Raw genomic sequence first — 26,592 nt, forward strand, 5'->3', positions numbered from 1 at the left:
CCTTTGACAAAGTTTGCGAGGAGGTTTAAATGGCAAACCTCAAACTGTAGCTCAGGTACTATCACTTCCAATCCAAGGGTCTTTCTACTGCCTTCTCCTGCCTCCTTACATGTTTATGTCATATTGGCTTTGGGCTTAGCTTAGATCAGTAGTTTATTTTGCAATGGTGCATGTTTCACAAATATTTCTTAGAAAATTTCACATAAATATTTGTATATTTAAATTAATTCATCTAAAAATTTGAAAGCTTCTAAGATGCCAGTGGACAGAGTGGAGCCTAGTTATTTTTGAAAGAAAGAGCTTTTGAGCCTGCAAATGAATGAACCAGAAAACTGCAGCTGTGTTTAGAAAGAGGTTTTATAATAGTCCAAGGCAGAATTTATTAGGTATTCCCTCTTAATGAGTTCCATATAATATTCTCTCAGTTAATAAATTAAAGAGCATCTTTGTAGCTGACAAGCCTGCAGATTCTAACTTAGACTTATGAAAAATGCTGGAGATTCTTACCAAAGCAAGCAGATATGATGCTGCCACTGTATGCCAAATTTATGTTCCTTAGAACATGAATTTCCAGGAGCTGTACAATGTGAGGTTGTAGTCTTCAAATAGAAGCAGATAAGTATTTACTATTGTTAAATGCCATTTTCCTTCTGCCACATTTTCAACTCTAACACTTAAAACAACATCCCGTGGGAACATCCAATAAACTGAGCTGAGCTTTTCAAGGGCTAAAATCTTTTGCTTCTTTATCTTGTTTACCATTTCACAAAAAGGGGTTTCTGTTATGTGTCATAAATGGGATAGGGTGAGGCAATGCTAATTGACTAATAAAATCTCTATTCAGTGAGGTAATTGCTAAAGGACCTGCAGTTTGATTGCAATTCTTGCTAAACCATAGGGGTTCTACCCTGCTTTTGGCCACATCTCTGTCAATGATATTAATTGAACTGCAATTGCTTCAGGCTGCAAATTGGGATTTACTGAAAATTGTTTCACGTTATAGGATTAAGATCAGATGTGGGTTTTAGTTAAGAAACAAACATTAGCTAAAGTGCATTACCTCATCAGCTAAGGAAAACTTGCTTTGCTGCTCATTATTTTCTCAACAATGTTAACCAGGAAATAAAATTCAAATAACACTTAAGATTTTTCATTTGCAATGTTTCTGCATTTTACAGTTTGTATTTTTATTTACATTTAGTAAATTTTTAGCTTCAAAATCCTATGATGGATTGTAAAATTGCCTTTGGCCATATTACAGTATTTTTATTCTTTTTTAAAACAGGTTTTGTTCTTTTAGACAAATGACTTTGTTTCTTCTTATGTTCTTAAAATAATATGTATTATATTCTGATTTGCATTATAGCAATTTGTATATTTAGTGTATCTTCCTTCTCACATGATTCACTCTATATCATTTAAAAGCAGAAGCCAGGTTTTATTCATCTTTTCAGTTTTTAGCTAACACACACCTTTAATATATGAAGTAGCCAATAAATATTAACTAGTTTACAGTTTTCTTGTTTAGAATTCACTTAGACGATTTAGAAAGAACTGCTTTGGGTATGATATGTGAGAGTTGAGACATTTGGAGTGATATGTTTGGAATACAGAAAATCCAAAGGGAACAGAATTCATAAACTTTCTCATTGTTCTTGTTAATTAAGGACACATTAAAATGATGTAAATGCATATATATCTGTATACATACATAGAAAGAATGCAAAGGTTATCAACGTATAAAATATCAAGTTTATGCATATATGGTACATACAGATAGTATAACCCATTTTGATTATGGCATCCATATTTTCCATTAATATTAATCACAAGAAAGTCTCCAAGCATTACTCCAGTGATGTGGCCTAATCTCTTAAATGGCTAAGATTAGCTTTACCAAAAAATGAGAGTGAATGCTAAATTATTAATACATTGCACAAACATATGCAATTATTTAAAAATAATTTGAATAAATCTGCTATTGTAAAGCAAGGTAATAATATTCTATCGAGTAAGCATTGGGTAAAGGCTATAAAGTATTTCAAACTATTTCTCATTTTAGGCTTGATATTTTAAAATTTTATACCTATTTATATAAATGGAAATTTTCAGTAGTGTAAATAATAACTAAGTTGCTTTTAAAGAAGCTTAATTTGAGCACTGCAGATGTAATGGAAAATATTTTCACTTCATTTTTCACTAGAGATGAAACCATAAGATTTAAAAAAATCACATATTTTCACTCGTATGTTGTAGCTAAAATAGTGGATGTCATGAAGATAGAGAGTAGATTGCTGGTTACCAGAAGCCAGGAAAGGTAGCAGGGAGGAGTGGATGCAGAGAGGTTAATTAATGGGAACACACATACAGTTAGAAGAAATAAGACCTGGTATTTAATAGATCAATAGGGTGTCTAGAGTTAACATTAATCTATTTTACATTTCAAAATAGCTGAAAGAGAACAATTCTAGTGTTCTTAGCATAAAGAAAAGATAAATATTTAAGGTGATGAATATCCTAATTACCCTGAACTGATTTTATGCAAAGGTATCAAATTATCACATGTGCCCTCAAAATATGTACATCTATTATGTGTCAATAAAAAAGTAAAAATATCTAATGCTGAATAAATACATATTAGTTAAAATAATTATTTGAAGACATTTAACAACAAAGCCTGGTCCACTTGAAAGAAATCGTGAAACATAAAATTAACCACTTACTTCAAAGGAAAGGAACTGGCTGAACTTAGTACTCCAATCACTACTAAATGTGATATAAAACAGTCAAAATCAGTTTGAGTAGAGTTTAGGATACGAGAAGAGTAGTAGTGTGAGAAATATCTGCAAAGATAAGCTAAACATTTAATAGGGATAATTTCATATGAGAGAGGATTTTTTACTTAGTTCATGTGACAGAAGACACTAAAGATGTTTGAGCAGAATGCCACAATCACAGCTCTATTTTACAGAAATTAACATCAGAAAATTAAACATGATCCTGGAATGAACCCTGAACAACAACCAAAATAGTGGAACAATTGGGAAATTTGAATTAATTCTCTAGATTCTAGCAATTTATCAATGTTAATTTCCTGATATTGATATCTTGTTCTACTATGGTTATGAAAGAAAATGTTCTTGTATTTTAGGAAACACTAATGTGTAGAGGTAAAGAAACATCATATCTGCAATTTTAACATTTCAAAATAAAATATCTCATGCACACACGGTAGAGGGAGAAAAAAAAAGCAAGTATGAGAAAGTATTTACATTTGGGGAATTTAGGTGAAGAGTAAACAGAAATTCTTCATAAGGTTTTTTTCAATATTTTTGAAAGTCTGAGACAATGTCAAAAAAGATTATTTAAAAAAGAAAAGTAATGTATCCATAACTTTAGACTAAGAGATTACTACTGTGGGAATTTGGGCATATCATGGTGAGAAGCTACTTAAGCAGCTTTTTAGAGAGAAAATGACAAAGTCTATCAGAATTTAACAGATACTTATCTTTCAATTTAGCAACTCTACTTTCGACATTAGCCTCATGGAAATATATGTATTTGTGCACAAAGATATTTATTGCAACTCTATTTTGTATTTGGAGGAAAAACAAACTAAGTTTTTACTTAAAAAGAAATTAAATTAAGACACATTCATCCTATATAATAATAGCAGAAGCCCAGTTTATGAACACCTAATATATCCCAGATGAGGACCTGGAAAAAACTCTAGATGTTAAATTTTAAAAATTGCAAAACCCTACATAAGGTAAAATCCCATTTAGGTAATATCTTATTATGTTACATTATCTTTTATATTTAAAAATTAGATAGATGTTGAAAATGCCTAGAATGAGTTCTGAATAGATACAAAACAATGATGACCTCTGGGGAAGAGACAGAATAGTTTGAAGGAAAAAGGCTATGGACAGCAACTTTAAATGCTGACTCTAAATACATGTTTGTTTTATAATATTCAACATATTTAGTTATTACCTATGCAACTAAAAAATAAAAATTATGAAGTTAGTTCAAAAATAGAGTTATACTAGAGTGAGACTGTAGACTGCTGAGAGAGTCTGATTACATAGAATGAGAAAATGAATTAGGAGGGTGCCAGCCGGAATGGAGAGGAGGTGATAGGTATAAGAGGGAGAATTTACAGGACTTGATACTTAAAGGGACAGACTGTGTGAGAAAGGAAGATGAATTTAACATGGGCAACTGGATTAGCAATGGCTTTAACAGAAATCAAAAATGAGACAACCTGATTTTTGAGATGATAATTTTTACTTTAAAGACACTGAATTTGAGGTATCCGCAGATACTCCAGGTAGATATACTGCAAATCTCCTAGAAATATATAATACTGAAAGTACACAGATCAGAACTACTCTGGAGTTCTGTGACTAAATCTTTGAGAAGAATTATAAAAAACTGTCAGCGACACTCATTGTACTTCTTTGTTATGATCTTTTTCTGGTGTTCCATTTGTAGTTACACATACACACTTAATCCTGGGATAGCGATTCATATATACTTGGGTATTAAAATTGGTCTTAAGAGGCTACAATATTATATTACAGAAAAGTAATTCATTTATACTATTTTCCACAAATAAATTTCTATATAATGAGATACGTCTTCAATATGGTACATCTTCCACTTAAAACTCTATATCTAGATCAAATCCCCTAATATGAATGAAACTTGCCAAAATAAAGGAACCAGATTATAACCAAATATAATTATTACAAGTAAACATTTTAAGTGATTTAAATCCTATTTATTTTTTTTTCTTACCACAGTTCCATTAAAATGCTCTTGCCCTGGGTCCTAGAATATATTAAGTCCATCAACCGGGTTACCTGTAGCACTGTAAAATTATTCAGATGTCACCTTTACAACTAGAGGGTGCTGAAGGTCTACAAAGGATTCGATTATATCCCATTAAAAATAATATAATCAGTCAGAATCTTTCAAAAATGCAAGGCTTCAATAAATTGAATAGCACTGAATTACATATGGCAATTTGCATAAACAATACTTTATTATCGAATTTGCTATACAAACTGGTAGCTGCAACAAAACTCTCCAGATAATGTAAATATACTTCTTTAGTCTTATGTTTATCTATGCGAATTACTGATAGTTTTATTTCAGAATGGCAGAAAGATAAAGGTGCACTGGATGTGATATTAAGAAACGGTGGTCTCATAAAATGAGACTTAGTGCTTACTTTTGGGTTGGAACAAGTTCAAAGTAAGTAAATCTCAGTTGTCTAGACTTTTAACAAGAAAGAAAATACAAGTAGAAGTGAAGTCTAATACAAACAAAGCTATTATTTACTTAATCTCTAAATATTTTGTAACTAACCCCAAAATATTCAAATAAAAAAAATTCAGAAAACATGTTTAATTTTACTTAAAATATGCAAGAATTTTAATAAAATAAAAAAGTTAAAATCTTTTAATAATTATGGATTTCTTTTTCAACTTATTACTTCCCCTTGGTTTCCTAAAAATGATGTAAAATCACATATCTATTACTGCATTCCAATTTAAAATATATATGACTCATTTTAAGGCACAATGTTTTATGTAATATGTGCCAACAAATGAAATCCATGAAAATACATTTAGGTTTTAAGGTGGATTTAATAGAATTTTGTTTATCCTAAATATTTCATCAATAAGGTATCTTTAATTTTTTATTTTGTCAGAATTCAGTATACAGTTACATAAATATAGGTTTCCCTTTGTTTAAAAATGCTTACTGTGTATTACTATCTGATATCTTGACAACACAAGCACACTTTAAAATGAGCTGATTTTACAAATTAATATTTTTTGAACTTTATTTCTCCACAGAGCCTATATAATTATAACTGATATATTTCTACTTACAAAGTTTAAACAATATGTAATACAACCTTTTAAAATCTGTGATAATACCATCTAAAATTTTACAAGAATAAGATGGCTTTCTTTTAAAGTTACAAGGAAGGAAATTGGAAATACTACATACATTAGAATGGTGACCATAGCAGGATTCAGCGTGCATATCATTTTATTATCAGAATTATCTGTAGTATTTGCAGTTTACACTAACGGAAGAGAACTGTATGGATTATATTATGTAGTATGCTTGTCCTTCATTTGTTACTAAGCAATATGTTCACTATACATATATACATCGTTATTAGAGCACAGACATTACATGATCATGCTGCCATTCAAAATTAAGGTGCCACAGTTTTATTACAATCAAATGGCATCCAAAATGCAACGTTGCTATGAAAATTCAAAAGTTCTCACCGATTGGCATTTATGAATGGAGTAGGTCACAATGGAATGGAATTTTATTTTGTACAAATGGAAAAGATTTATCATAAATATATAGACCAATATATAACATTGAAGAACAAGAAGCAGAAAGGAAACAATGCTCTCGCGTAAAGATCAATTCGCTTTGCTGCTGTTGGAATAACAGGTTTCGCAGGGGGAGGCTTCTTGTTGTTCTTAGCCTGAGATTTCCCAAGTCCATTGTTAACTTCAATGGGTTTTCCATAACAGTCATAATTGGATAATTCAAAATCTCTTGGTAAGCTTCCAACAATGCTGAAGTCATTAGATCTCAGATCAGACTTAGAAGTACAAACTTTTTTGCATCTGGTCTCACCAACCTAAGAATAAATATTGAAGACAATGTATTTAGAATTTTTCTACTTACAAAACACATCTCTTCAAAGGATATTTTTAAAATTGCTAGTTTCTACAAGAAGTATTTGCTTATGTCACAAAGAACTAACAGAGAGAATGGTTATCTGATTAAACCATCAGATTGCCTGAGCATTTAGGGCTCTAAAATGTTGCCTACATAATAAGGCTTATGTCATGGAATGAATTTTCGATTGGTTATTTCATGCTAAGGAATCAAAGCTCAGATTGATTTTAGGTGCTACCAGGCTTGTGAAAGTTCTCAGTTGTAAGACTAATAAATAAACATCCATCCTTGCTCCCATATTTAACCATGACAGAGACAATATTCTACCATATATGGATTATAAAAATGTTCTGGTGTTACTAGCCTTTGACTTCCCTATAGATCCTATTTCCAAGTAGAGTGGTTTATAAATGCTAAGGAATTTATCCCTCCAATGAGACAGACTCTCTCTAAGCCACATTCACAAACAAGGACTAAAAAATGGTCACAATTACCATGAACCAAATATTTACTAGTGATAGGCATTCCCAACATGTTGGCTGAACTTAACCAAACACGATCAGACAATACAAAGGAATTATGTATTCTTCAGATAGACCATGTGCTACAGAGATTATTATTCAGTCACTAATTTCTGAATTATTAAATTTGAATAAATTCCCAATGATATACAAAATAATTACAGTTACAACATGGGTTTGAACTGCAAAAGTCCACTTATACATGGGCTTTTTTTCAATAAATACAGTTGCCCCTTTGTATCTGTAGGTTCTGAATCTACATCCAAATGCAGATCAAAAATACAGTGTTCACAAAATCCATGGATACAGAGGGTCAATTTTTTGTACCCACAGGTTCCACAGGGCAGACTGCAGGGACTTGAGTATGCATAGATTTTGATATCTGCACGGGATACTGGAACCAATTCCCCGCAGATACAAAAGGACAATTATATTTTATGCTGAACTCTCTCTAGTAATCAAAATGCTCTTAGATTAGAGGAGTAGGCTAACACCAATGTTTGAGAATAGCACTTACATATTACAGAAGTCCACAAAAAGGTTAACTTTTGGCTAGATTGCTTCATTTTCTCACTGTTCTTACCACTGAGTTTTGTTATTCACCTTCAGAATCTTCACTATTGACATTTACTCAATTTTTATTGAACATGGAAACCATTTAATTGTATATTATTAGTATATCACAGTTACTCTAGTAACTGCTTTATTAATATAATTAATACATTGACTAATTCTATAGATTCTATTTACGTTTGCTAAATTATAGCTAGGTTAAAAACACTATACCTCAAACAATAAATAAAACAAATCTTTCCTCAACAGTACTTTAGGTACCAGGAGACTATCCTTTACCTGAATACACATATATTTATATATATATATTTCCTAGACAAGAGCCAGATGGCAGTGTTCAAAGGTGGATAGCAAAAATGCCCAAGAGAAACTGACTGACAAAGCAAGTTAAATGTATTTATACATCCTTCTGTGATTATACATTTAAATTATTTCCATTTTTTCTCCAATTATAAGCATATATTGATGTTATATTTCTTAAGCTAGCATACAAATGTTGGCTTTGTTATTATATACTTTATGCCATATATATGCATTTATAAAATGCCAGTGGGTAAGAAACTTTTAAAAAGATATTTATGTAAATATGTTTGCAGAAAAATACACAAAAAATATTGATGAGGAATGGGGATTGAGGAACTAGAAGTTCACCTTTCTATACATTTGATAGTTGAAAGAAAAGATGTAAATCACAACATATTGACTTATTTAGAAATTGTTCATTATAAAATAACCCAAATGGAAACAGTCCCATCCTGGTTCAACAGGACTTTAATTGAGGTAGTTTTTAATAGCATGATTGTTTATTCTAGACAGTTTCATTATCATACTACCTCATTTTTGTTACCAGTAATTTTCAGAAGTGACAGAAGTTGATGAAAGCAAATGAGACACATATTCATAAGGAACAATTGAGAAATTATTAATTGTAGGTTAATATAACCAAATTCGCTTTTAAGAATGTGTGTCAAGAAGTAGGCCAATGTGAAAAAAGAGGATTCTTGTCCCCACCCCCTCACTCCACTTCTTTAATATGCAGTTACAATTTACCAATTGTGAGAGCTCAACTGAGCGTGAAAGAGCAGTGCCTACATCTGCATGGCATCAAGAAGTACGGACAGGCTTTAGTCCCTATCAATTTATACTGTGTATCTAGCAAAATGTCTGACAAAAAAAAAATAGGAACTGGTTGATATGGTTTGGATATTTGTCTCCTCCAAATTTCATTTTGAAATGTGACTCCCAGTGTTGGAGGTGGGGCCTAGTGGGAGGTGTTTGAGTCATAGGGCCAGATCCCTCATGACTGGCTTGGTGTCCTCCCTGTGGTAATGAATGAGTTGTCCCTCTGTTAGTTCAAGTGAAATCTGACTGTTAAAAAGAGCCTAGCACCTGTCCTCCCTCTCACTCCCGCTCTTGCCATCTGACATGCTGGCTTTCCTGCACCTTCCACCATAATTGTAACCTTCTGAGGCCCTCACTGGAAGCAGATTCTGATGCCATGCTTCTAGTACAGCTTGCAGAACCATAAGCCAAATAAACCCATTTTCTTATAAATTATACAGCCTCAGGTATTTCCTTTATAGCAGCACAAAATGGACCATACACAAGTCGAAAGGGTGAGAAAGAGAAAAAGCAGCAACTAAAATCTAAACTCTTTAAACATGACTTCAGGAAATGCAAACGCACACATAAACATATACAAATATATATCTATTTTTTGCCCCATTTATCTAAATTGAATTTTTAAAAGACTACTTTCATCAATTTGTCCACCACCTCACCTCCAACAGTACTTGTACAGGCATGCATGCATGTGCACACACACACAGACTTGCACACTCACATCTGCCCTATTATTGTTCCAGACAGAACATCAGACAGAAGACCACATTTAATCTTCAGTTTTCCAGTGCAGTTTGAGGAATGTGTGAGTCTCCGCATGTATCAGTGAACTTTTGTAAAGAGTAACTCACTGTCTTGATTGGAATAGAAGTGGAGAACAGACTCTACATATCAAATCTACTCATTATGCTTTTGAAGCTACTTATCATAACAAAGAAGTACTCTAGATTCTGCCTATAGACTTAATGGCTTAAAACCAAGTATATTTAGAATATCCTGTAGAAATGCATTTGCTATAAATCATATTTTATATCATTTTAGGTGTGGTTTTGTATCTGTAAATAACTAAACAAATGGCCAAATTTATATAATATAACCTAGGCCACAAATAAATATTTCCAATTTTCTAATCTATTTTATTTATATAACCATATAAATTCTGCCAGCAATTTAAATAATGTTAGGATTTGATCCAGTTTATTCAAACTATAGATATAGAATATTATGTTTATTCACAGAGATTACTTATATACTGCATAAAGTTATTTGCTTTATGTCAGTAAGTGAATAATTTTTTCAGTGTTGAAGCCATAACATTACAAAGCATTCCAAAAAAGCTGCAAATTGGTTATATTAAGTTTCTAGCCATTTAAGTCTTTAAAACGTCTCTTGGAGATATATTTGAAGATTCTTGTATTCAAGAATAAGTAGAGGTGCACATGTGGGGTGGACGGAACCTCTACTACAGAAGTAATTTTTAATGATAATGACATAACTGAATAAAGAACAAGATTAGGTTCCCTAATGAGAAGTACTCAGGGCTTCTTAAATAGGTCATGGTTCATTAAGTAGTTGGCTAGTCTCCTTGCCCCATTCATCACAGATTTTACACAAAGAAAATTTTCTTTTACACCTTATTATCATATCAAATATGTACATGAAAGTACAAAAGAGTTTACACTATAAATACTATTTTAAACAGTTATAACATCACATGAAAAGAGATGAAATAAACTGCTTATAAACAAGACATTAACCCTACTTAACACACATTCTTAAAAGGAAATTTGGCTATATTAACCTACAATTAATAATTTCTCAGTTGTTCCTTATTACAAATATGTGTCTCATTTACTTTCATCATATAAACTTCTGTCACTTCTGAAAATTATTGGTAACAAAAATGAGGTAGTGTGATAATGAAACTGTCAAGGATAAAAAATGATGGCGGAGCTTGCAGTGAGCCGAGATCGGGCCACTGCACTCCAGCCTGGGTGACAGAGCAAGACTCCGTCTCAAAAAAAAAAAAAAAAAAAAAAAACTTTCTAATGCCTCCAACTTTAGCCTCTAAGATTTTCTTTGTGGTTCTTTTAAGTTTCATTCCACACAAATTTAAAAGCAAATAACTTTATGCAGTATTTCTTGACCAGAATAATTAGGCATGATTTCATGTCAATAATGGTATCCTCTACAGACAACAAAATATGTTCAGAGGGAATAATTTGTATATATTTTGCTAAATTTAAGTCCATTAAATCATTAACATTAAAAGATCTCCTTTACATATAAACAGCAGCTTTTATTTTCTAATTTATATAAAATTGTATGCATAGGTACTATTTTCTTTGTTTTTTATTCATAAAACCCTTGTGTATGGCACATACTAGTGTTAGAAGTAGGGTGACATTAACAGTAGGTTCTTAACTGCTTTGTTGAATAAAATTGACACTCTAACATCACAATTAAAAGAACTAGAGAAGCAAGAGCAGACACATTCAAAAGCTAGCAGAAGGCAAGACATAACTAAGATCAGAGCAGAACTGAAGGAGATAGAGGCACAAAAAACCCATCAAAAATCAATGAAGCTAGGAGCTGGTTTTTTGAAAAGATCAACAAAATTGATAGACCACTAGCAAGATTAATACAGAAGAAAAGAGAGAAGAATCAAATAGATGCAATAAAAAGTGATAAAGGGTATATTACCACCGATCCCACAGAAATACAAACTACCATCAGAGAATACTGTAAACACCTCTACACAAATAAACTAGAAAATCTAGAAGAAATGGATAAATTCCTGGACACATACACCCTCCCAAGACTAAACCAGAAAGAAGTTGAATCCCTGAATAGACCAATAGCAGATTCTGAAATTGAGGCAATAATTAATAGCCTACCAACCAAAAAAAGTCCAGGACCAGATGGATTCACAGTCAAATTCTACCCGAGGTACAAAGAATAGTTGGTACCATTCCTTCTGAAACTATTCCAATCAACAGAAGAAGAGGGAATCCTCCCTAATTCATTTAATGAGGCCAACATCATCCTGCTACCAAAGCCTGGCAGAGACACAACAAAAAAAAGAGAACTCTAGATGAATATCCATGATGAACATCGATGCAAAAATCCTCAATAAAATACTGGCAAACCGAATCCAGCAGCACATCAAAAAGCTTATCCACCACGATCATGTTGGCCTAATCCCTGGGATGCAAGACTGGTTCAACATATCAAATCAATAAATGTAATCCATCATATAAACAGAACCAGAGACAAAAACCAGATGATTATCTCAATAGATGCAGAAAAGGCCTTCAACAAAATTCAACAGCCCTTCATGCTAAAAACTCTCAATAAATTAGGTATTGATGGGACGTATCTCAAAATAATAAGAGCTATTTATGACAAACCCACAGCCCAATATCATACTGAATGGCCAAAAACTGGAAGCATTCCCTTTGAAAAGTGGCACAAGACAGGAATGCCCTCTCTTGCCACTCCTATTCAACATAGTGTTGGAAGTTCCGGTCAGGCCAATCAAGCAGGAGAAAGAAATAAAGGATATTCAATTAGGAAAAGAGGAAGTCAAGTTATCCCTGTTTGCAGATGACATGATTGTATATTTAGAAAACTCCATTGTCTCAGCCCAAAATCTCCTTAAGCTGATAAACAACTTCAGCAAAGTCTCAGGATACAAAATCAATGTGCAAAAATCACAAGCATTCCTATACACCAATAACAGAAAAACAGAGAGCCAAATCATGAGTGAACTCCCATTCACAATTGCTTCAAAGAGAATAAAATACCTAGGAATCCAACTTACAAGGGATGTGAAGGACCTCTTCAAGGAGAACTACGAACTACTCCTCAACGAAATAAAAGAGGACACAAACAAATGGAAGAACATTCCATGCTCATGAATAGGAAGAATCAATATCATGAAAATGGCTATATTGCCCAAAGTAATTTATAGATTCAATGCCATCCCCATCAAGCTACCAATGACTTTCTTCACAGAATTGGAAAAAACTACTTTAAAGTTCATATGGAACCAAAAAAGAGCCTGCATTGCCAAGACAATCCTAAGCCAAAAAACAAAGCTGGAGGCATCATGCTACCTGACTTCAAACTCTACTACAAGGCTGCAGTAACCAAAACAGCATGGTACTGGTACCAAAACAGAGATATAGACCACTGGAACAGAATAGAGCCCTCGGAAATAATACCACACATCTATAACCATCTGATTTTTGACAAACCTGACAAAAACAAGAAATAAGGAAAGGAATCTATTTAATAAATGGTGCTGGGAAAACTGGCTAGTCACATGTAGAAAGCTGAAACTGGATCCCTTCCTTACACTTTACACAAAAATTAATTCAAGATGGATTAAAGACTTAAATGTTAGATCTAAAATCATAAAAACTCTAGAAGAAAACCTAGGCAATACCATTCAGGACATAGGCATGGGCAAGGACTTCATGACTAAAACACCAAAAGCAATGTCGACAAAAGCCAAAATTGACAAATGGGATCTAATTAAACTAAAGAGCTTCTGCACTGGAAAAGAAACCACCATCAGAGTGAACAGGCAACCTACAGAATGCGAGAAAATTTTTACAATCTACCCATCTGACAAAGGGCTAATATCCAGGATCTACAAAGAACTTAAACAAATATACAAGAAAAAAAAAAACCATCAAAAAGTGGGCAAAGGATATGAACAGACACTTCTCAAAAGGAGACATTTATGCAGCCAACAGACACATCAAAAAATGCTCATCATACCTGGTCATCAGAGAAATGCAAATGAAAACCACAATGAGATATCATTTCACACCAATTAGAATGGTGATCATTAAAGTCAGGAAACAACAGGTGCTGGAGAGGATGTGGAGAAATAGGAATGCTTTTACACTGTTGGTGGGACTGTAACTATTTCAACCATTGTGGAAGACAGTGTGGCGATTCCTCAAGGATCTAGAACTAGAAATACCATTTGACCCAGCCATCTCATTACTGGGCATATATCTAAAGGATTATAAATCATGCTGCTATAAAGACACATGCACACATATGTTTATTTTGGCACTATTCACATTAGCAAAGACTTGGAACCAACCCATATGTCCATCAATGATAGACTGGATTAAGAAAATGTGGCACACATACACCATGGAATTCTATGCAGCCATAAAAAAGGATTAGTTCATGTCCTATGTAGGGACATGGATGAAGCTGGAAACAATCATTCTGAGCAAACTATCGCAAGGACAGAACACCAAACACTGCATGTTCTCACTCATAGGTGGGAAATGAACAATGAGATCACTTGGACACAGGGTAGGGAACATCACACACTGGGGCCTGTCATGGGGTGGGGGGAGCAGGGAGGGATAGCATTAGGAGATATACCTAATGTAAATGACGAGTTAACGGGTGCAGCACACCAACATGGCACATATATACATATGTAACAAACCTGCACGTTGTGCACATGTACCCTAGAATTTAAAGTGTAATAATTAAAAAAAAAAAAAGGGCTGTGATGAGGCAGCCCGATCCACACTGAAGTATAGTGTCAAGTGGTGATTGAGGACTCCCATAACTGTAGATCAGTAACAAGGCCCTGATCCCTGCCATAGTGTCTGTGGAAACTATGTAGGGAGTATGGACTTAAACCTACACCCAGCAGTAACAAGAGGCTCCTCCTCTTCCACGCTGAGGTGATGTCACAGGAGGCCATTGGAGGGTCAGGACTTTCACCAACACCAATTGGTCACGAAGGCAACCCCTGCTGCTGTGTTGGTAGAGACAACATGGGGAACTGGTGACCCCCAATCCCACCCAGCAGTACCAAGAGCTCTACCCTGACGAAGTGGGAAACCTGGACTTGTACCTCTGCTTGGAAGTAATGAGGCAGCACTCATCCTTCCCCTGACAGAACAGAGCCAGAGAAAGTAAGTTAAAACAGAAGGCTTAAACATGATTCGGAGTCTCATAATATAATATCAAAATGTCCAAGTTTCAATACAAAATCACTCATCATACAAAAAACTGGGAAAGATCTCAAACTGTATAACAAAAGATCTCAAACTGTACAACAACGATCTGAGAATTCTGAGAAATCTGAGAAAGATATTACAACATTCATGATAAAAATTATTCAGTGACCAATTATGAACATGATTGCAACAAATGAAAAAAATACACACATACCAAATGGAAACTGTAAAACTCATAGATTAGATCAACAGGAAAATGTAAAGGGCAGAGGAAAAAAATCAGTGTACTGGGAGATTACAGAAGACATTGTCCAAGAAGTCCCAGCCAGGGCAACCAGGTAAGAGAAAGAAATAAAGGGCGTCCGAATTAGAAAAGAGGAAGTCAGATTATTGCTGTTCAACAATGATGTGACCGTGTACCTAGAAAGCCCTAGAGACTCCTCCAAAAGACTCCTAGATTTGATAAACGAATTCAGTAAAGTCTACAAAATCAATGTACAAAAGTTACAAAATCAATGTACACAAATCAGTAGTACTGCTATACACCAACAATGACCAAGCTGAGAATCAAATTAAGAACTCAATTTCTCTTACAAAGCAGCAAAAAAAATTAAAATAACCTTACACAAACAAATGGAAACACATCCCATACTCATGGATTGGAATAATCAATATTGTGAAAATGACCATACTGCCCAAAGCAATCTATAGATTCAATGTAATTCCTATCAAAATACCAACATATTTTTCACAGAATTAGAGAAAACAATCCTAAAACTCATACGGAACTCAAAAAGAGCCTGAATAGCCAAAGCAATCATAAGCAAAAATAATAAATGTCCAAGTTTCACATTTTATACAAGGGACTTGAGCATTAGCAGACCTTGGTATCTGATAAGAGTCCTAAAACCAGTCTCCTACAGTACCCAGGGACAATTGTATCACAAATCTAGCATTTGTGTTATCGGAGTCTTGAAAAGAGAAGAGAGAGGGCAAGGCAGGAAAAGTACACAAATAAATAATAGCTGAAAACTCCAAATTTGGCAAGAAACATACACCTACATTTTCAACAAACTGAGAGAAATCCCAAACAAGATCAACTCAAAGAAATCCACACAGAGACATGTCATAATTAAACTTCTGATCACTACTTGACCAAAAGACCAAACAATTTTTTTGAAAGTGTGCAGAGATAAGTGACACTTTACCTACAGGGGAAAAACAATTAGAACAACTAGTTTTCATCAGAAGCCATGGAGGCCAGAAGGAAGTGAACACAATACTTTTTAGGTGCTAAAAGAAATACATATAGAATTGTAACCTCACAATCCTACATCTAGAGAAAATATCCTTCAACAATGAAGGAGAAATCAAGACATTCTCAGATAAAGGGAAAGTAAAAAAAAATGTGTCACCTACAGACCTATCCGAAAATGGGTAAAGGAAATTCCCCAAAAGGCGCGGTGGCTCATGCCTGTATTCCCAGCACTTTTGGGAAGCTGAAGCAGGTGGATCACTTGAGGCCAGGAATTTGAGACCAGTCTGGCCAACATGAGGAAACCCTGTCTCTACTAAAAATATAAAACTTAGCCAGGTGTGGTGTGGCACAAACCTATGGTCCCAACTACTTGGGAGGCTTAGGTGGGAGGATTGCTTGAATCCAGGAGGTGGAGGTTGCGTGAGCTGAGATCACGCCACTGCACCCCAGCCTGGGTGACAGAGTGAGTCTCTGCCTCAAAAACAAAAAACAGGGAAATTCTCTAAACAGAAAATAATAAAAGAGATATAACCTTGGAATAGATGAAGATGAAAGAAAAACAGCAAAAATATACAATAACATTTTCTTCTCCTTGAGTTTTCTAAATTATATTTGATGGTGATGGAAAAACTATAATGTGGCTCTAAATGTATGCAGAAGTACTTAAGACAATTGTAAACATCAGCTTAAGGGATGAAAGAGAGGTAACGTTTTTAAACACCACAAAAACTAGCAAAATAATGACACTAGTAGATCGTGATGTTATGCATGCATAACTTATCCACATCAACCATTAAAGAAGTTAAACAAAGAGATACACTTAAAAACAACACAGAAAGCTCAAAATGAAATTCTAAAAAAATGTTCAAGTAACCCACATTAAAAAAGGAAAAAGAGGGCCAGGTGCAGTGGCTCACGCCTGTAATCCCAGCACTTTGGGAGGCCAAGGTGGGCGGATCACCTGAGGTCAGGAGTTCAAGACCAACCTGACCAACATGGAGAAACCCCATCTCTACTGAAAATACAAAATTAGCCAGACATGGTGGGGGGGACCTGTAATCCCAGCTACTCAGGCAGGAGAATCATTTGAACCTGAGAGGCGGATGTTGCGGTGAGCTGAGATCACGCCATTGCACTCCAGTCTGGGCAACAAGAGTGCACTCCAGCCTGCGCAACAAGAGTGAAACTCCATCTCAAAAAAAAAAAAAAAAAGAAAAAAAAAGAAAAAGAAGATAGAGAATCAAAAACCAAAAGAAACAAAGAAAATAAAAAGAAACAAAGAAAAATAAAACATAGAGTAAAGCCTTACTATATCAATAATTACATTAAATGGAAGTGATCTAAATATACCAATTCAAACATAAGAGAATGGCAGAGCAGTTTAAATACCAAACACCAACTATATGTTGTCTACAAGAAACTCACTTCAAATATAATGATATAGAAATATTGGATGTAGAAGTATGAAAAAGATATATTAAGGACATCTTTAAGGCCAAGATAGTGCTGGATTAATGCAAATTTTATCCTTATTCTTCATGAAAGGCATAAAGGAGTTCTAAGGCTTCAAGAAGGCTCCCTGAAGGTTTCAGCTAAGTATTTGCAGAGGATCTTGGCTTTAGGCTCAGAAAATAAGTATAAATGACTTAAACAGTTTTTTAAAGGCCACAGGCAGCACCATATAAGCATGGTTCCTTTGCTTCTGCATCTAAGAACCACATGCGGTATACTAGTCTAGCATTCTAGGTAAGGGGACTAGTGGTGATTAACAAACTGAGAGAGTAATTGTGGGACCAGAGGAAAAGCATGGAAGGTAAGATTTTCAAGGTTGTAGGATGGAATGGATCTATTGGTCTTCTGTGGAATTACCGCTCTTAGCTCAATGGAAATGGTCTTCTGGTTGACTGGTCCACCCATCCAGAGGGCATCAATGAGGGGCACACTGGGGTAAATGGACAGCTAACCTCAATCCTTTACACAGCCCGGCACGTTGAGATTTACCATTGCCCACTATTCTTAGACCCATAATCAATTGACAAGGCAGGGTTATGGGGTAAAATCTTAAATATTCCTTCTCCTGCCGCTCACTGCTGGGCGGCACAGATTCCTAACTGCGGGCATCATTTCCCTGAGCCAGACACCCAATATACAAGTAGCCTGCCTGACATGCTCCATGTGAAGCTCTCTAATGTAATGGGGAATGGTGGGTGATTTAATCATGAGCATGGGCTTCTCCAAGCCTTTTTATGTAAGGCAGATGATCAATGATGCCCCACAGTCCTCGGGCCTTTCATTAAGATACATTGAATGAGAAACAATAGGAAGGTCTGTGCTCCATCCAGCAAGGTCTCCATATTCAATGGTGACCATCAAAGCAGAGTTGAGTCCTTAAACTCAGTGCAAAGTCCTCAAAAAATTTAATAAGGCATTACTTTTTTCCTTAGGTGTATTTGACCTAAACGTTCTGAATGTTTTCTAAAAAGCACGTTTCCCATAAAGTGTGTTGTGCTCAGTTTCTTTTCATCTGTGAGAGAAAAACGAGCAAATGCTAATTTCATCAAAACTTGTCTCATACCCAAAGGTGTCTCTCTCTTGACACTATGAAGAGGTTGGGGGAAATGATTTCATGGGGTAATTTTATCCTTACCTGCAAAGTGCTAATATGAACAGGAGTCCCTGTTCCATTCACAGTATTCTTTTTAGCCACATTTCCACCTTTTCCATCTGCTTGCTCAGCCTTAGCAATTCTGGCTTTTTCTGCTTCAACCCTTTTGGGGTTGTTCAGCATCACCTGGACAACTGCATACTCCACCAGGGAAGCAAACCCAAAGAGAAGGCAAGCAATGAGCCAAACATCAAGAGCCTTCACATAGGAAACTTTGGGAAGCTCAGCGGCAAGGGTTGTGCACTCAGAGGCCAAGCTGAGGACTGAGAAGATACCTACAGAAACAGAAAGAGGAATGAAAGTTGCTTTTTATCCCTACGAGATGTTTTGCGGTCGTTACTCTTTGACTAAATCCATCTCCAGTAACTTCCAATGACCCATGAACAATTTGTCAGGTCCCCTTAAAGCTCAAAGACTAGAAGAAATAATAGGTACATGCCTTTTATGTAAGGATTATTGACTATGGTTGAGGATTTTGTAAATACTTAGGATTTTAAAAAATAAATAGAAATTTAAACCAGAGTATAAAAATATAATTTGGACCTGTTTTCAATATTAAAGATGGCTAAAACTATTGTATAGTATCTCTGAGGAAGCCACAGAGCTCTCTTATTAGACAGATTATGTATGTTATTTTTCAGCTTTGTTTGAGAAAGATTCCAGTTATACAGCTGAGTTTTGTCCCCATGAGCAACTAAATCAGAGCAAGAACAGAACATATAAAGCAATGTTTTCATAAGGTTCATAACAAAAAAGAACTAATAGAAAAGACATAGTAGGAAATATTCCTGTTTAGAGAGAACATATGATTCCAGATTTCCAAAGAAAGGAATAAAGGTCTGCTCCATGTAATGGTAACCCTTCAATGAAAGCTAACACATTGTATACTAATTTAAGTCAAGCGATTGTCAGTCTCCAAAGAATTGCAATAATTTATTGCTCTCTTTCTCTTCCCAATTGCCACTCTCCCTCCCATTCCTCTCTCTTTTTCCTTTCCTTTGTATTTTCAGGAGAAAGATGATGAAATATATTTTATAGTTATAACCTATTGGCATGGGCTACCAGGAACATGCTGAGTCAGAAAAGGAACCTCATTCAATGTCAAGGGAGACTCACTTTACTTGAAGTAGAAAACAGATCTGACTTGGCTCTGTGAGTCCATCACACATACTGGGTTGAGTATAATTTTTTCTTCTTAGATTTGGCCACTTATGAGAATTAATGTATATATCACCATAATAATTAAATGTCTACTTGGCTCTCTTTTCCCTTCCCATGAAATTATAAGCTAGTATTAATAATCAGTTAAACATTGAAAAATATATCAATTGCATCATTTCAGAAGCTTCTGAAAAGTGTCTTTTGCATTCAAGAACCTAAGATACTCTCTATTAGAAAGAAACGCGTTAAGCAAATATAACTTCTGCGGATGAAAACAATATTCAATATATAACAACTTGATAAGCTCCTAGTTTACTTTTACTATAATCATCCTTGGCCCTAAGGAAAACTAAGAACTACTTAATAGAACTATATTTTAAAAGTTAATGTAGGTCTTAATGTTTTCTAGCCTGGAAGTGGAAAGTAACGTAAAAATCCAAGACCTTATCAATTACTGCCCTAAACTACAGTTGATTATAGCCATGGGAATTAACTTAGCAAACTGTCATTCTAAGTTAATTTTTCTATTCTTTGTCAAATTTTGTGAGTCAACTTACCAATCAAAAACAAGCCTAACTTATTTCCTTGAGATAAACTATTTTGACACTATCCTGTTTCCATAGCATTTCATGCTGATTAATAATCTAGAAGATATTAAATCTTAGTAAGCTTAGCTGTATACCTGAATATTTATCCTGATAGATTAGAAACTTTATGATGAAATAGAGAGTAATTTCAGATTATTGAATGCCTTCAGAGTTCTGTAGTGGCTTTTTATATCATGTTTGGTAGAGAATATTCAGAAATTTGGAATTAAGGAAAGAGAAATTACATTATCTAAAGAATATTTAAGTAGCATTACTTTGGTGTGGATGTACAAAACAGACTGAGAAAGAAAATTAGTAGTTGGGGAAACAAAGTGTAAGGAAATGAAGGCCTAGGTTATGATAGGACAGACGTGAAAAAAAGTTAAAAATTAGAGAAAACATTTGAAAAGAGTTACTGATTCAAGTAAGAAGGAAAAAATTGAGACAAAGTTATGAATAGGATGACTGGAAGAGTTTCCATAAAAAGATGGGGAGGGGGCCTACAGAAAAGAAGATGACTTTGTCAGGAAAACATTGAAAGATTAGATAAAGGCCAAGGAACAAAGAACTGATGATCATGACACAGCAAAGTGCACCTGGGAATTTGAAAGAACTTTTTGAAAAGATTAGCCAGTATCATTCAGATAGATGTCTGAAAAGAGAGAGGACTTTGTGAGGTAAAGATGCTTTGGTGTCAGAAAATGGGGACTGATTGAAGAAACAGATGAAAGGATTGTCTTTAAAAGGTGTGACAGAATATTTATAGATTTTGGAGGGAAAGGGGGAGTATTCATAATTCCACACATTCAGTTAGAAACAATGGTAGTGAATTGAAGACTTTTATCATATCAGATATAAGAAGGAAAGTTGAAGAAGTTAGGAAGAAGAATGTGAACACACACTATGTGCCTTATCTTTGGAAAATCGTATAATAGAAAACACCTATTAACATTTTCTATCCAAAAATAAGAAATCTGAGCAAATAGTGCTACTTTGTAAAAATATTTTAGCATTATCATAATATAGCCTTCAAATGGGATTACTTCATTGTTAAATGATACATAGTGAAATTATCTAAATTTTAATAAATTACAAACAGAAAGAAATATAAAGCCATCACCCATAAAAGTGTGGATTTTGGTCAGGCGCAGTGGCTCACGCCTGTAATCCTAGCACTCTGGGAGGCCGAGATTGGTGGATCACCTTAGGTCAGGAGTTCGAGGCCAGCCTAAACAATATGGTGAAACCTCATCTCTACTAAATATACAAAAAACAAATTAGCTGGGTTTGGTGGCACATGCCTGTAATCTCAGCTACACTGGAGGCTGAGGCAGGAGAATCGCTTGAACCCGGGAGGCGAAGTTTGCAGTGAGCTGAGATTGTGCCACGCACTCCAGCCTGGGCAATAGAGTGAGACCCCATCTCAAAAAAAAAATGATTTTTATAGTGTTAATATTATGTTCTTAATAAATTACTCCGATGCTCCTCTTTAATAAATTCTAGGACTCTGGTAAAATATTTCTAAAACACGTTTAAATTATATAGATCTTATTTGTCAGACTATTTCCTCCAAAATCAAACCCAGATTTCGAATCAGGGAAAATGTCATGAAATTGATACTAACTCTTACAAATAGATGTAGAGTCTTCATCTATGAAAAGTTAAAGCCAACAAATGATATAAACTAAATTATTAATAAATAAGCTATATAAGGAGGTTGAATTGAGCAAAATCTTCCATAAACAAGTCAGGGTTGAAGTTATTTAGCTCATCAACATGGAGACAGAATTGTATAATGATAAAATCATCTCAGTTTTTCAAGATATATACAGTAACCTCTATGATTGTCTATGGAATGTCCACAGATTTCTTGTCCAGCCAATCACAGAGGAAGAATCTGCAAAATAATTCCCTAACAGCATGTATACTAGGAATGTATTGGTGAAAAGAGAAAAATTGAAAACTAGAAAAAGAAAAGAGAAGAAAAAAATAAGGAAAGAAAAGAGAGGAAGAAAGAAAGGAAAAGAAAAGAAATGGAAGGCAGAGACAGCATGGCATTTGCTATTAATAACCAATGCCATGAATCAACAGAGCAGGTCAAGGAGCAATTGCAAGTGCACACATGCCAACTCCTGTCTCAACTCCAAATAGTTTATCTCATATTGTGGTAATCACCAAATTTGTACATTTGAAATTGTTGTTAATAAATGAAAATTCATTTAAAAGTACTACTATTAATAAATTATATTAGCATATTATCATTTCATAATTTTTAGTTAAAGAATACTAAAAGGAAAGGGAACTTTGACCCAAATTATTAATCTTTTTGTATTTATAACTGAAAGTTATTTGTTAAAAAAATGTATTCCCTTTAGCAGAAACTAAAGTATTTTATGTAACAGAAAAAGATATAGTATAGTTTACTTAGTTAAGAGTATTACAAAACGTTACTTCAATAGTTCCGTGCATAGTTACTTCCATACTTGGAGAAATAGCTTAAGACAAAAGTCATTACCTAAAATTCTCCAGGGAATCTTTGATGTTTGTTAACAATGGGGAAAGTTAATCACAAAAAGCCTGGGTGAAAAACAAAAGTAGAATACAAAACTAATTTTTTAAAAAAGCAAAATGAATCTAGGGCAATTTAAAGTAATCACTTTATGCTCTATGTTGTCTGCTAACTTTTAGAAAATAAAAACTACAGGCCATAACAAAAGAGACTGGTAACTTATTTATTTAATCCTTTGGGAGAATGTAGGGGAAAAAGAGTAGAGTAAGGAAAGATATGCAGAATCAAAACAGCTATATTAACTGGATATCCTGAAATTTAGTCTGAGTCAGTATTATTTCCTTTTCTTTTTAGATAAAATTATAATTTAGGATCTAATAACAGGCCTTCCGAATACCTGCAGTGTAATTCCATAATTATAATTGGAGATCTTAACATCTCTCACCAATAACAATAACTACCCAAAAGAGATAAAAGATTTCAACAGAACTACTAACAGAACTACTAACCAACTTGACTGTAATGATACTTACAGGACACAACAACAAACAATGACTAATACACGCTGCACGTGCCCACATGGTGTTTACCAGGAGGCATGTGCTAGAATGGGCTGTTTAAAAAAAGTCTCAACACACATAAAAGAATTGAAATCCGTGAGTATATTCTCTGACAAAAATGGAATTAAGTTAGAAAGCAATCATATTCAGGTACCCAGAAAAACTCTAAATACATTTCTAAAGAATCCATGGGCCAAAGAAGAAATCACGAGATAAGTTATGAAATATTGCAACTGAAAGATGAAAATACAATATACCAAAATTTGTGCACTGAAGTTAAAGCAATGCTTACAGAGAAATTTACAACTGTAAATGTTCATGTTAGAAAAGAAGAAAGATCTAAAACCAATTGTCTGAGTCTTACTTTCAGCAATTACAAAGAGATTGAATTAAATGCAAAGTAAATAGAAAGGAAATAATAAACACAGCTAAAAATCAATAAAAAGGAAAATAAACAAATAGAGAAAATTAATGAGATAAAAGCAGGTGCTTTGAAAATATTGATAAAATAAAAAGTCCTCTAGCTTGAGTGATCAAGAAAATAAACAGAAAATTCACTATTTAATAATATCAGGAATGAAAGATGGAACATTACTACTACAGCTTGACATTAAAAGGAAAAGGGAGTACTATGAACACTTTTTGTTCTAGTAATTCACAACTCATCTAACATCTAGAAATCAATTGGTGTAATTCACCAAATAAGAGGAAGTAGCCCACACAACTGTTTAAATATCTACCCGTCTACCTCCCTTTGTGTCCATATACTCTGCCTTCTCTTCTGATACTATGGACCAGGGATCAGCAAACTATGACCTGTAGGCCAATCTGACCCATCTATATTATAAATAAAGTTTTGTTAGAACACATCCATACTTGTTCAGTTATATATTGTCTATGGCTGCTTTACTATAGAACATATAAGAGCAGTTTAATGGAGTGACAGAAACTATATGGCCCACAAACCTCAAATGTCTACTCTCTGGCCTTTTATAGGAGTTTGCTTACGTTTGGGGCAAATGCATTTTGTTCCTAGCAAAGGGCAATATCTCCATTTCTTGGATCTCATCCCCTCTTCCTTTCTCAAGGTCACTGCTCCTGCACTTTTTCCATCTCTCAATTTTTCCTTCACTACTGGTTGTCCTTCATCAAAAACAAACTAAACATACTATGAATTCATCTACCTTTAAAAAATGAAAAACACTTTCTTGACTTTTATTCTTACCCTGGCTATTTTCTTATTCTTTTTCTTTTTATAGCTAACAACCTCCAATGAGTTATTTATATTAAATATCTCCAATCCCCCCTCATCTTCTTTCCTGAAGCCAGTCCAATCAGGCTTTCTTCTCCTCACTTCAAAGAAACTGTCCATGGACACCAATGACCTCCCCAGCTCCTTTAATCTAATGGTAACATTTAGCTCTACAAGTCATTGATCCATGAACAGTTGGTTGATCACTTTCTTGACCTAGAAATACTTTGTCCACTTGACTTTTCGGAAACCGCATCATACTGGTTGTTCCTCATTTTCTCAGTCCCTCTTAGATTTCTTTGCTTAAACTCATTCCTCAGTGATTCCAACCAGAGATTGAAAACCAACTATATTTTGACAAAGTTTAAATTCCTACTCCAGTTCTGAAATTTCCAATTAAACCCAGACTTGTATATCCAACTGCCTATCTGATATCTCCACCTAACTGACACTGGAACATTAACATGTCTAAAGCAAAGCTCCTGGCCTGCCCATCTCCTCAAACCCACTGTATTTACTTGCACCTTTGCCCAGCTCGGCTAATGTCAATTTCATGTTTCTAGTTTTTCATCCAAAATAATCTTGAAGTCAACCCTGATTCTACTTTCTTTAATCTCACATTCAACATACCTACAAATACCTTTTATCTCAACCTTCAGTACCATCCATCATCTAATTTTTTTGCGGGGGGGAGGTGGGGGATGGAGTCTCACTGTTGCCCAGGCTGAAGTGCAGTGGTGCAATCTTAGCTCGCTGCAACCTCTGAGTTCCAGGTTCAAGCAATTCTAGGTCCTCAGCCTCCTGAGTAGCTGGGTTTATAGGCGTCCGCCACCATGCCTGGCTAATCTTTTGTATTTTTGGTAGAGACGGGGTTTTACCATTTTGGCAAGGCTGGTCTCCAACTTCTGACCTCAGGTGATTCGCCCACCTTTGCCTCCCAAAGTGCTGGGATTACAGGAGTGAGCCACTGCTCTTGGCCCCATCATCAAATATTTATCAGCACCTGCACTACTACACACTAGCCCAAACCATGGTTATTTACCTGAATTATTGCAATTACCTCCTAACCTCTTTCCTTGCTTCTGCTCTTTCCCCAGGTCATTCTGTTCTCAAAGTAAGCAAAGAGATCTGGTTAAAATTTAAGTCAGATCATGTGTAAAAGCCTTTAACAACTTTGTATTTCACGCTGAATAAAAACTAAAATTGGCCCAGTGCAGTGGCTCACACCTGTAATCCCAGCACTTTGGGAGGTCAAGGCAGGCAGATCACGAGGTCAGGAGTTCGAGATCAGCCTGGCTGACATGGCGAAACCCCGTCTCTACTAAAAATACAAAAATTAGCTGGGCGTGATGGTCAGTGCCTGTAATCCCAGCTACTTAGGAGGCTGAGGCGGGAGAATCACTTGAACCCGGGAGGTGGAGGCTGCAGTGAGCCAAGATCACACCATTGCACTCCAGCCTGGGCAATAGAGCGAGACTGTCAAAAAAAGAAAAAAAAAAAAGCTCAGAATCATCAGGATTTTTTAGCAGATGCTACATAGTCCACCCCTTATCGCTGTTATCTTTCTGACCTCCTTTCCCACTACTCTCCCTTTGACTTGTTCTGCTCCAGACACAATGGCCTCCTTGTTCCCCCAATGTCCAAGCATGCTCC

At 34.9% G+C, this 26,592-nt stretch overlaps 1 protein-coding gene across 3 annotated transcripts in view; it reads right to left on the reverse strand.

Moving 5' to 3' along the window:
- Positions 1-1,870: 1,870 nt before the first annotated feature.
- LOC116463463 (glycine receptor subunit beta) overlaps positions 1,871-26,592 on the reverse strand; it is a 92,755-nt gene continuing 68,033 nt past the window's right edge. The window contains exons 9-10 of one of the 3 annotated variants that reach the window (XM_032146576.2): positions 18,853-19,145; positions 1,871-6,685 (exon numbers count right to left, since the gene is read on the reverse strand). In XM_032146576.2, coding sequence (XP_032002467.1) covers positions 6,389-6,685; positions 18,853-19,145 — 590 coding nt within the window. In that variant the 3' untranslated portion in view covers positions 1,871-6,388. The remainder of the gene's footprint in view (positions 6,686-18,852; positions 19,146-26,592) is intronic. The other 2 variants (XM_058434652.1, XM_032146579.2) reach the window with 2 other exon arrangements.

The sequence above is a fragment of the Hylobates moloch genome, unplaced genomic scaffold, assembly GCF_009828535.3.
Source record: "Hylobates moloch isolate HMO894 unplaced genomic scaffold, HMol_V3 SCAFFOLD_37, whole genome shotgun sequence".
Classification (NCBI taxonomy): Eukaryota; Metazoa; Chordata; class Mammalia; order Primates; family Hylobatidae; genus Hylobates; species Hylobates moloch.